The 12,732-nt window shown below is 49.6% G+C and overlaps 1 protein-coding gene across 50 annotated transcripts in view; it reads right to left on the bottom strand.

Annotated features, from left to right (window-relative positions):
* The window catches only part of SORBS1 (sorbin and SH3 domain containing 1), a 239,780-nt gene that overhangs the window by 47,858 nt on the left and 179,190 nt on the right, over positions 1–12,732 (bottom strand). For 46 of the 50 annotated variants that reach the window (XM_051823967.2, XM_070057512.1, XM_070057515.1 and 43 more), the window contains 4 exons: positions 10,697–10,780; positions 6,717–6,782; positions 6,083–6,184; positions 2,966–3,015 (listed from right to left, as the gene is read on the bottom strand). In XM_051823967.2, coding sequence (XP_051679927.2) covers positions 2,966–3,015; positions 6,083–6,184; positions 6,717–6,782; positions 10,697–10,780 — 302 coding nt within the window. The remainder of the gene's footprint in view (positions 1–2,965; positions 3,016–6,082; positions 6,185–6,716; positions 6,783–10,696; positions 10,781–12,732) is intronic. The other 4 variants (XM_070057501.1, XM_070057508.1, XM_070057507.1 and 1 more) reach the window with 4 other exon arrangements.

Genomic DNA, 12,732 nt, shown 5'->3' with positions numbered 1-12,732 from the left:
CTCTGGAGGCCCGTTTCAGTGGCAGGGATGAGTGCTGGGTGAACACGTACACTCGAGTGTCTGAACGAACAACTGCTCTTTCAGGCACGTTCGGCCCGTCACCCCGGCTAACTCAGCATCCTAACTGTGGCTTTAATTGTTTTTTAGAGGCTCAGAAACAGTAAACTGGAGGATGCCTCCCGCTAGTTTATTACCAAATTTGGGTCAGTACGGAGCAGGTGCAAGTTGATTGCCAACATCAGTCCCCTGGCCTAGAACTTTGCTCCTGCTCTGGAGAGAGCCCCCCGGGCACCAGCTGGGGAATCGCGGGCACTGCACCCTCAATGGGCCCCTTTCCTCTCCTATGGAATGAGGCTGAAAACAATGCCTGGGGGCTGCTGCTGTGGCACAGTAGGATAAACCACTGCCTGCAACACCAGCATCACGTATCAGATCACCTGTTGCAGTCCTCTCCCTACTAATGCACGGCCTAAGTACTTGGACCCCTACTACCCCCGTGGGAGACCTAGATGGAATTCCAGGCTCCTGGATTTAATCTGGCCCAACTCCAGCTATTGTGGCCATTTGGAGAGTGAGAAGTGAACCACAGGACACATGATCTCTTCTCTCTCTCACCCTGCCTTTCATATACATACACACACACACATTTATATATATTAAAAAAAAAAAAAATCCCTGATCCTGGAATGTTGAGAGGATTAAATGAGGTGAAGCAGACAGAAAGTTACACACAGGCCTGGCACATGGTGAACACTCAGTACCCTACTGAAGCTATTCTAAGACCTGCGCTCCTAACTCTCCCTGCTCCTGGTGGCTACTTTCTCTTCTGAACACTTGCAACCCTCACAGCCTACTTCATTCACTTGCCACTTTGACTTTCCATTTACTAACTGTGTGTGTGCGTGTGTGTGTGTGTGTGTGTGTGTGTACCACAAAATTAAGGGACTGTGTGCCTACATTCTCCCTACAATACCCAGCCCAGTGCCCTAGATCCTGTAGAGCTAAGGAATCCACTCAGCTGCCCACAGCAACCTCTTCTGCTTTGTGCACTGCAGGGTGGCAGGGGTGCGGGGGTGAGGGGGAAGGCCAGCAGCAGGACCAACACTGGCTGGTCCTGAAACATCAGGGGGCCGGCATTGTGGCATAGAGGGTGAAGCTGCCACAGGACACTGGTTTGTGTCCTGGCCACTCCATTTCTGAACCAGCTCCCTGCTAATGGTGTTGGAGGATGCCCCAAGCCCTTGGGCCCCTGTACCCATGGGCCCCTGTACCCATGGAGGGGACCCAGATGAAGTTCCTGGCTCCTGGCTTAGGCCTGGCTTTTGTGGCCATTTGGGGAGTGAACCAGTGAATGGAAGATCTCTCTGTCCTTCTTTCTCTCTGTACCTCTTTCAAATAAATAAATAAATCTTAAAGGGAAAAAAAAAAAAAAGGGCTGAGTCAGGATTGCCAAAGCGACAAGCTGAGAATAAACTGCTGACCTCACCTGAGGGGAGTCGCAGGAGCTGCGGCCTTGGCCACACCCTTCAAGGCCACGCCCTTTATCTGCGGGAGCCTGAGGTCCTGGGGTGGCCTCCACCTCCCAAAGCCTCTGGGGGACCTGGAGAAACTGTGATTGCTGTCATCCTGGGAGCTGAAGGCACAGCTCCCGTGGAGGGAGGGCTGGGAGGAGGCGGCCAATCGGCTTCTGAGCCCTGGCACCTCTTCCACTGATAGGACATGAGTGGGAACAAGAGGCTCTAGACTCTGCCTCCCGCAAGGCAGGAGCCTTCTCCACCTGGGTCTGGATGTATCCTCCTGATTTCTTCTTATGCTCCTGGGTACATTAAGCATGAAACACATGCATTTATAGGAAAGCAATACCATACAGATGTAGCTAGAACTTCTGACCACTGCCCTGAAAGGACTAAGGTGTTTCCAGTTTCCTACTGGAATACCCATTGCCACAGCGCCATGGCACGGGCCCCCAAATCCAGAAACTCGGCAACTTTGTTTGCTATGGAATTACAGCACCAAATGGAACAGGCAATAGTAGAGCCTTTGGGAAATGATTCCAGCCCAAGCTTACTGTTGTGTGGGAGGCCCTGCTCTCCAGTAGTTAATGTTTACCAGCAATTATAAAAACACAGGCACATGAATCAAGTGCATGCCAACAGAAGCAAGGGCCCTGGGGGGTGCTAAGGTGTGGCTGGGTGTGGGCAGGCCCATGCCGACCTGTTCACCATAGGCCACACGTGTAAGGGGTGGGGGGCAGGGAGTGTTTCCCGCTGGGAGAGCTGCATGGCAAAGTGCTGAGAAAGGCAAACTGGGAGAGCAGAGGATTCAGGAGGGGCAGGAGGGCCAGCAGTCTCCCCGCTAAGGGGGGAATAGGGGGGTGCACGCGTCATGCAGGCAGACCTAAGAATCAATACAGGAAGCAACCCCACATCTGTGCAAGAATCATAAGTGAGCCCCCTCTTGGCTGCACTTCCCCCAGGCCCCCTGACAGATCCAGCCTGAGGGTCCAACCCCCCATGAGCCCCCGGTCTCTATTCCAGATTCAGCCCACCACAGTCGCTCCCCCTCCCCCAAGAATCCACAGACAGGAACTTTGATGCGGGACTTAGATAAACCCCCATGCCAAAGGGGCGACACCAACACAGGGGAAGCTCATCAAACGTGATCTGGAGCCAGAGTACAGAGGCGATGACTTGTTACTCACCACCAAACCCAACATTAGCTGAAACCATACTCACGGGTCTTCACAAAGTTCACAAAATGCATAGCATGAAAAAAACCCTAGGCATGCACTTCAAAATTTTTTGCACCAAAATAAACTTGTCTTCTAATTCCATTTTGCCACAAACTTTCAGAAGCATCCTTGTGCAAATAAAACACACGCGGAGTCTGACACACCAGCCTCTCGCCTCCCATTGCTGACAGGAAATACATGAAGCCGTGGAAACAAGGTAGAGTGACAACTTACTATCCAGGCGGCTCCGAGGAAACTTCCAGACTGGGGCTGACGGCTGAGCTCTGTAAATGTCAAAGAAAAAAAAAAAAAGGAAAGGAAAGAAAAAATATTGTAGATGATTTATGTTGACCCTGAGGCTTCAAGCTACGGGCAGAGAGAGAGAGAGAGAGGTCACCTTCCTCTCCTGTCTAGATAAGGACCTCTGGGAGATAAGCAGCCTGGCTGGAAAGATTTCAGGGCTAGTGCAAGGCAGGGCTCTTCCTTGGGGTGGGTAGAGGGACTTCAGGGCGGGTGGGCTCTCCCACTCTCTGGTCTTCTGCTTTCCCAGTGGATGCAGCCAAGCCCGTCTGGGTGGGTCAGGAGGTGGCCCCGACTCCCACTCATCTTCAGTCGCAGGCCGCTGCATGGCTGACAGGGACAGCACACTCTTGGCCAGCTTCTCCCTGGTGCTCAGGAACCTCCCCCCTACGCCCTGCAGACCCCTTCATGCACCCTGAATGCCACATCCAGCACTTCAGGCCCACAATATATGAAGTGTGTTTTAGAAGGCCGCACCACACTGAGCCCATGGGTTTAATGCCTGCAGATTGAAAAGGGTGGAAATGGACAGAACACCAACTCCACAAAACCCACGAATGACCATTTCAGCATGGACAGGGGAGTGTTTTATTCAAGTACATGGCACGGCACAAAATGGAGAGAACAGCCAAGAGCTACATGCAAAGGAAAAGCGTGATAATTATGGGTTTTAGCGTTTCTGTTGTCTGGGAGGGAAGAATGTAAAGAACTCAATATAACTTCATAAACATAGTGTGCACGTTGAATACATCAATGCCGAAGTTGACTTTTATAGATGCTTCTACCTCTAACTGTGACCACTTAAAGGAACACAAGCTACCTAGAGAAGAGACATTTGGGGAAAGGAAAGAAAGAGAAAGGAGAGGTTGTGAAAGAGGGAAGGGGGCCGACAGCTCTGCCTCTGGAACTTACCCTTGACCTGATGGTGCCGCAGGCCACCCCACCACTCCCCGGGGAGGGCACCCACTCTTACCTCCACAGTCACCCTCCAGCCCTGCTGGCGGCACAGGCCTCACCAGCCCGGCCTCCTCCTCCTGCAGTCTCCTACCTCTCAGCACCTGTCCCTTCCCAGCCTCCTCCCTTTGAGGACCTTGCCCTGGTCACCATCAAGGAAAAGCTTGTGCGTGACCCCGTGGAGCTCTCTGGGGACACCCCCTCCCTTTTTTCCACCATCACCTTTGTTCAATGAGGGCGCAGGCCCTGCAGGATCCTCTGATGCTTTGGCACTCACTCTAATCCGTCAACAATCATGTGGGAACCTCCCACGTCTGGGTTGCACCCTGACTGCCCCTGGAGTCCAGCCTTTCAGGCCTCTCTGAGGCACGCGCTATTCTCCCGCTCTCTCCTCTTGCTCCCTCACTCATTGTCTCCTCTACCTCTCTGAATGGTTCTTTCTCTGACCCTCCCCTCCCGCTCCTGGGCCATGTCACCCAGCACCCCAGTGGGTTGCTAGAATTCATCTACGAGTGTTTATGTCATTCTTTACGAGTGAGGCTGAACTGCCAAGGTTCTGAAAGCAAAGTCCCACTGGCGTGTCTGAGACACAGCCAGGGCTAAAGGGCAGCAGGCGAAACAACACGAAGATGACTCAGGTACGCATCAGACATTCCACTGAGCCCTCTGCCACCTGGGCAGCAACCTCTGCCTTCAGGGAGGCTGCGCGTACAATTGCTTGGGGACTCTCTAGCCGCCCAGATACAGAAGCTCTCTTATCATCTCGGACCCCTGGGACAAATGACTCCTCGTTTGTTTTCACCCAGCATGCCATCTCAGGCATCCCACCCTGCACCCCAGCCCACTCAGGGTTCACCTGCAGCCATGGCTCCTGCTCCAGAAGTGGCAGTGACCACTCCCCACCCTGGCGGGACTTCCATCCCACAGTGGCCACGCATGGTTCCAGTCTCCACCCCATCACCCACCTGCCTACATCATGTGCACAGCGACTCACCTCTTGGGCCTCTATAAGTCCCAATGGAGGGTTTGGGCCTAACCACTGGCCCTGCTGGCTCCACTACCCCCCCAGTCACCTCTGGATTCCTGAACGACAGCTGCCAGATCGGGCTGGGGCTTCTTAGCTTCTGGTTCTTATCCCAGCCCCCTTGGCTGCTACCCCAACCCCCTTGGTTGGTCTGCCCCACCCCTCCCCTGGCTTGGGTCTCCTCCGGCACTCAGGTGGCGTTTCATACCCCAGTCACCAGTGCTGGCGGTCCAGCCCTCTTTGTCCTGCCTCTGCCTAAGTATAACAGGGAGCTGCTGGCAGTTTCCACTTCTCCAGCAGCGTCCATGCTCATGCTTCATTTTCGCTAGAGGTTTCCTTTCCTTGTGACAGGCTCTGCTGCTGGGTCAGGGGACCTGGGAACTGTTCTGCAAATATCTGGTGTTTTCTTCCCCACGGGAAATCCATCTACCTCGAGGATGCCCCTGCTCTCTCTCTCCCGCTCTTTAACAGACTGCATCTTGCCATAGTTCCCTTTACACACATCAGTCTGCATGGGCAGTGTTCACTTTCAAACACTTCTTTGTACCCAGGCTGCCTCGGGAGAGCGTGATTTCACTGACAACTTTCTGACCTCTCAAGCGACAAATGCCACGACTCACAGCGCCATGCACACCAGGGCACCCACATCACTGCGGCTGGGTTTTCGAGAGCGATCTCTGAGGTTGGCATCTCCCAGGGCTGCAGAAAGGACAAGAGGATTGGCCAAAAGTGTTTCCTTGAAAAGTCAGAGGGTGCACAGAGGTGGAGGAAGGGACCTTAACAGGACCACGCCCTGCAAGCAGCTAAAAAAGAAGAAGGTAGGGTGCCGGGGGCGTTCACACCACCAGTGTCCTGCAAACAGCTCAGAAATGCCCTTTCAGGAAGATGCCAAGTTCAAAGGGAATCCAGAAGGAAATATATTTGGGAGAGGGGGTCTAACACGGGAGTCCAGAAGCCATGCAACCGAAAACAAGCGGCATTACCACCGGCGCCTCGGCTTTATCCGAAACCAAATGAAAGGAACAAAGCAGGGTGGAAAGGGAGCCGCGGGCATGGGGAAAACCAGGGAGTACCTGTGGCCGGGCTGCGCCGCCGGCTTTATTACTCGTCTCCATTTGTTCTAAATCTGCCTCTAACTCTGTGTGGCAGAGGTTCAGATCTTTTTCTAGATTAGTCTGGTTCAAGAAAGAAAAGATGAGAAAGAATGTTTTAGTTTAGAGGAAAGGGAGAAAGCATGGAAGGTTAAGTTTGAAAAATGAATTTTCTTCTTTTTTAGTGTTAAGCTTTAATAAGGCCAAGATGGCATGACTACAACCCAAGGGCTCACTAGAAATTAGTTAAAGACTTGAAAACAGAGAGTGCAACAACAGGCTGATCACACAGAAATCCTGAAGTAGTCAGAGCTTCAAAAGTCTACTCTACTTGCTAAGGAGAACTACAGCTATCACAAAAACCTACCTTTAAGGAAATACCTAGTATCTCTCTTTGCAGAGTATGGTGACTGTGACAAATCTTATATGTCAGTTTAAAACCCTCTAAATATTAGTATATGTTTTAAAGACTTTGTTAAATACTACAAGCCAAAAAAAAAATCACCAGTCTATTTTTAAGTGGTTTAAGAAAAGAAAACAAACCCACAACACACTCACACTGCCCAAGGCTAGAGTGCACACAGACAGTCCAACGGAGGCGGCGCGGTGGAATTACCTTCCTATCCTCTCTAGGAAGGATAGAGCAGTCTCCAGGAGTATAATCCCATATCTTTTTGGGAGGCTGACGGGAAGCAGAGGAGGAAATGAAGAAATGAGCGTAAAGACATAAAGACAAACATGGAGACTGGCTCAAACGAAGAGGGGCACACTGGGGAACCGCATCAACACAAAGAGGTGGACTCAAAGGTTGAGGGAGGGGGCGCTCGGCCTGAGGACACGGGACTGGGGGCTGGGACTGTGAACTAGACTAGGGGGTCTGTGTCTGAGTCTTGAGAGAAAATCCCCATCACATTCTAAATACTGGACACTTAGGGGAAAAAAAAAAAGCAAAATAAAATTCACACAAATTTGAACAAAAACTGAAATTTTCAAATTCTTCCTGGTGCTGTTCCAAGCAGGGCTGACCCTGCAGCTCCTACGGCTCTGAAGCAGTCGTCCCCACCGTGACTGTCGCTGCGCTCACAAACGTGGGGATCCAGAGCTCCGGCCAAAGGCAGGGGGGCTGCCCTCTGCCTGCTTTCTATGCTTTGCGGCAAGGAGACCCACGGACAAAGCCGGGGTGAACCAGACGCCGGAACAATTTCACACCACCAGTTTCAAAATTTTCTTTGACAGCTTAGCTGGGGTCTGACACTACTAGTGGTAGGGAGGTACTCTCCCACCCCCTTGGAGAAGAGTTTAAGCTGAAAAGTGGGATGGTGGGCAGCAAGCTTTTCGTTTTCTCTTTTAGCCCTTCCTGTTCAGGCTATAGCTGCGGAACTCTGCTGTGAGATGAGAGGGAGAGGACACTCGGGAGTGACCAGGCACTTCCACCTCCACAACCTCCTTCCTTCTCAACTGCCCTGAGATGAGAAATTCCTGAACCAGTAAGCTCTGGGGAGATGGAAACGGAGGTCACTAAGGCTCCTTGAGTATCCTGAAAACTTCTCTCTGTAACCAACTCAAGGCCATTGTGCCTTGAGCATACAGATCGAATTACACCAATATCTATGGACATTTGAGGGTCGAACAGGAGAAAAAGCTGACACCGGGCTCTCTGTGGTGAATCTGCAGGTGAAAAGGTATCAGGCCCTAAGGTGAGCTGACCTCTGTCTGTCAGCAACAGACCCAGGACATCATCTTTCTGTATGTTGTAAAGTGAGCTCTTAACACCCTCTGGGGAAGGAGACTTTTGCCAGTCACTTGAGAACCACTACTCACTGCTTCTCCTACTGCAAACAAATAAGAACAGTGCTGACAAATGACACTGGCTTCACATAATCCTTCCCCAAGGGGTCCCTGGAGTCCTGCAGTGTTTGCTGATGTGCAACGACCTGCCAGAGCTAGAAAGATTCCCAGTCGGGACCTTGCCGCCTCACTCTGCGTGGCTTTGTGTGAAGGGGCGAGGCAGAAAAGGCTCAGGATTAACGTTCTGGTGGACTCTGCTTGGGTGATGTGGTCCCAAGTTGGAGTGAAAAAAAAGCAGCAATGATGCCCCAGTTGATTCGGTGGGGGTTTTAAATCGGTTCTGCTTCTGAACAGCTGCGGACGATGTTCGAACCAGCTCTCGTGGTTCACACCACTTTTGTTTTGAGGTCTCGGTTTTGAGGTCCAGAGTGTTTGGGGTAGGAAGAGACAAGAAAAACTTCTTCTTACCACACCTCCTTCCCAGGCCGTGCCACTGAAGCAGGTAATGCCCCCTCTTAGGGGGCCTTAGATCACAAAGGCCTGTTCATCTCGGTGAATGGGCAGGGATTATGTTATTTTGGGAAGCTTTCAAAGCTGTTATCTTTTCAAGTCAGACCTACATAAAAGGGGGCAGTCCCATTAGAAGGAGTCTGAGGCCTGTGCAAGGGACACGGGATCATTTTGGAAAAGCATCTCCAAGTCTCCAGATAACTAAGAGGCAGTGAGAGCAATGGGACGGGGACCAGTTACAGGAAGGCACCAGTCCACGAGTGGACTGCACTCCCGTGAAGAGCCTGTGTGGTTCTCAGACCACAATTCCCAGCAGAGAAGGTGTTAATTTACCAAGCTGTTCATACGGCCCCATTCACATATGCTGGGACTGAAATACCGGGGCGGGGCTGGCGCTGAGGTGTAGTGGGTTAAACCTCAGCCTGCAGTGCCGGCGTTCCATATGGGTGCCAGTTCGAGTCCTGGCTGCTTCACTTCTAATCCAGCTCCCTGCTAATGGCCTGGGAAAGCACTGGAAGATGGCCTAAGCAGCGAATTTCATAGAAGTTCTCCATCAGCGGCCATTTGAGGAATGAACCTGCAAATGGAGAACCTCTGTCTCTCCCTCTCTCTCTGTAACTCTACCTCTCAAATAAATGCCTTTTAAAAAAATTATTGGCAACAATTTATTAAGACTAACCAATCACATTCAGTTATGAAAAAAGTTTCATAATTTTTCCTAAAAACTAATATTCAAGATATAACTCATTTAGCATTTAGCAGATGAGGAGGTAGTTGGAAATTTGTGAATTCTGAAAGAGACTTCACAAATCAATAGCATGGGCTTTTTACTAAACATAATTTTAAAAACAACTTTTGCCTTCTTTGATGAAAGTATGAAATTATGTCATAAGGCTTTATGTTAATATCCAATCATGGTCTCTCTTTTGGGGTGTGTGTGTGTGTGTGTTTTGGCAGATGAGACATACATAAAAATTAGTTTGAGATAATTGAGCAGGTCTTAAGGAAAAAAAGGAAACAAGTTAGGATACTGAAAAATATTTTTACATGTTAAAAAAGGTTGCCTCAGGCAGAGTAAATGATGTCTGTGTGATGAACAGCAGAGAACACAGGGAGAGGAAGTGAGAAGCATGAAGTAGGCATCAAACATCCCAGGAGGGGAGGTGCGGCCTGCAGTTAGATGCAACCCTCTCCACTGGGCAGTAGGTGGCGCTGTTCATCCATGGTAGCTCAGGGCTTTGGCAAGACAAGATCTAAGGACAGGAAGAGAGGAATCAGGTGTTCCTAGAAGCAGGTTGTTTCCAAGTCAGGTGCTGCTAATTCAGAAGCTGCAAGGTCTGCATCACTGTGTCAGATCAGCGATCTTGGAGCACATGCTTAATTCCCCTCTGGCTTTGTCTTGATGAAAAATACACATCATGGAATTCCACATTTTACTGAACTATACAGTTAATTCCTGCCTGCCTCTAGCACTATCATCCCCAACCACAGCAGCTCAGAAGCTGGATTCAGTTAAAGTCTCACACACCGAACCTAATACAATGCTTTACTTTTATATGCTTAACTCTCCACCTGTAAGTTCTATTTGCAACTGTAATTACTAATAGACTTTAAAGTATCTGGAGAATTAAAGTCAGCTTCCAATGACCTCCAGGGAAAGGATGAGCTCAGTTCTCCCTTCTGTTTAATATTCTTTTGGGTGCACGTTAAGAAAATCCTCCTGTGAACGCCAAAATTCTCTGTATCAAAGTCGACTCAGAGATACCACTAGGGAAGCTGCAGAACACTAAATGTGTTAGACTTCCTAACTCCCATTTCAAAACTTGGGAAATATCATCCTAGCTCATAGGGTCACACTGGCATAGGTGGCCCTTCTTTGACTTGCTCTGGCACTTCTCTGGTACACATGCTTTCCAAAAACTCTGCTTAAAGCAGTGTCAGGGCTGTTCCTCCTGGTGTTCAGCACCCGTGAAGGCTCTGGTCAAGGTAGTGAGCCAATGGCTGAAAGAAGGCTATCCATGAGGCGCGCTGTTAGGTCCTAGGACAAGTGCTGACTTCGTGGCATGTCTCTGGGATATTCTGGCAAAGTAGTACGTCCAGAGCTCACTGCCCTTTCTTGGTGGAAGCTTACTGGCAAAGCTTACTGGCTGCGCTGAGAAGAGACGGTCCCACTACTGCCGACCAGCAGGACTGCTCCCCACTTCCTGAATTCCTTACAAACAGATCCGATTCTTTAGCAGCAACAATGCATCAACAGCACTCTTACAAGGTGGATAACCACCGAAGCTATTAACTTACCGGTTTCCCAAACTCCAATTCCGAAAAGAATTTATACCAAGGTTCATTCTTTAAATCTATCTCTTCTGGGCTTATATCCCGACTCTATAGGGGTTGGTGATAGGGAAATGGAAGAAAGAGAAGGATAACATTATGCAAAGATTACATAGGATCAGGCCAGTAGAGATGCAGTGATTTCCAGGTACGTACAGCAACTGTGGTTTTCGACAGCAGCAATCATCTTGCTTTGTTTTCCAACACCAGCAAAAACAGCAGGACGAGGATGAGCTTGTAAAACCAGGGAAACTGAACTGGGGAGCAGTGAGCAAACTGCTCTCAGTCCTCAGGCAGGTGGGCCAGAGACGGAGGACTCTGCAGCCCACTACACCCCCCGCAATGAATCTGAACATGGGCGCAGGGATATTCCCCAGTACGAAGCCCTTCTTCTCTCTACACAAGGAACTATTAGTTACAAGCAAATAAACTGGGGAGCACACCAAACGTTTAGCCACCTATGCCAGCTGAGCAGCGCAAACGACTTCTGTAGCTAGTACAATTTTAGTGCTTTTTGGCGAGGCTGTCTTGAGGTTTTCCAAATAAATGTAAATGCCGACACTTTATGAAAGCCAGTGGTTAATACTGCATCTTTAATGGCACACGAGTAGGTGAGAAACCATGTCCCATCCACAGGACAGTGAAAGATGACTTAAGTAAAAACAGAGGACACACAGCGAAAAGAACGTTTTCAACAAGCATCCGTGGGCATGAATACAGATAGAATATATCTGGGGTTCTACGAAGTTAAAGAACTGGACAGAAAAATGAAGTGAAGGGAAAACTGGACAAGACAGAAAACAGAACAGGGGAAGAAAACCTCTGGGTTATATTACAAAAATAAGTTAGATTTCTCATTTGAAGAGGTATCGTATAGACTAATAATGTGATTCCACGGGATTTAATATTTCATCAAATACGTATAAAGTTCTGGTATCTTACTCTGTGGATTAACATGTATTTCTGAAAATAGACAGTTGGAAAACAAATGCCTAGAAAGCAAATCAGGGTTTCCCCTGGATATTGGCAGATATGTTCACACCAGACAAAAGTGTTTGAGGTTCATGGCTTAATTCAATTGATATATAAATGCTTAAAAATAAAATTTTGGTAATCACACACACACACACAAGAGAGATGCAGTGATTTTCTACAGCCATCTGAAATGCAAAATATACATATCACACGAGAAATCACACACCCCTCCCCGGGGCTGCGGCTGCCACACATGAAGGAGGGGATGCCAAGTCCACGGGGCAGTTCTGCCTGGATGCCTTTTTCCTAACCCATCAGTGGCCAGCCCCTCTGCAGCCTGCAGACATGGTGTGCACCTCCTCAGTGGACGAGGCCAACCCCTCCTTCTAAGATCCTGTGAAGGATCTTTCCTCTGCCACAGGCAGGGGCAGATTTGGACAGATGGCAGAGAATTTCTCGTTCACCAGAATTAAACTAAGAGAATCCAAATGAAACGGTGCTGGAACACAGGGTCGGGCCTCGTGCCCCCAGGTGACATCTCCTCCCGCTGTCTTTGGGGCCTCAATCCTGAAGGGGACGGCTCGCCCCCCACCGAGGCCTACAAGGACAGGACCATCCAGGGACGACCGTCATTCTACACCCTGATGGATGCGGCTTCGTGAAACCCATTTCGTGTTTCTTAAAGTCACAAAGACTGCTCTCTGGAAATAGGGTAAGCTGGGTTTTTTCTTTTTTTCTTTTTTAATGAAACATACCAACTCTTTTGGGAAACCGTCCAAAAGTTTTGGTATTCATAGTCCTGAAAGAATTAACCTATTTGGTTCCCAGCAGCGGTTTGCAAACTGTTTTATGGCTGGAGTGAATATGCTGTGGGAACAGACTCGGGAGGTTTGGTTAAGCAGCTTGGGCCCAGAGCAGCTGGCCTCAGACCCAGGAGCCTCCCAGATAAAGACAGAAGCAACAACGTGGTGTCACATGGCACCAGCAGAGGTGTTCCATTTTACCGGTTACGGTGCTGTGGCAGGCCT

The sequence above is a fragment of the Oryctolagus cuniculus genome, chromosome 15, assembly GCF_964237555.1.
Source record: "Oryctolagus cuniculus chromosome 15, mOryCun1.1, whole genome shotgun sequence".
Taxonomy (NCBI): Eukaryota; Metazoa; Chordata; class Mammalia; order Lagomorpha; family Leporidae; genus Oryctolagus; species Oryctolagus cuniculus.
This window is presented reverse-complemented; position numbering and strand designations above follow the sequence as displayed.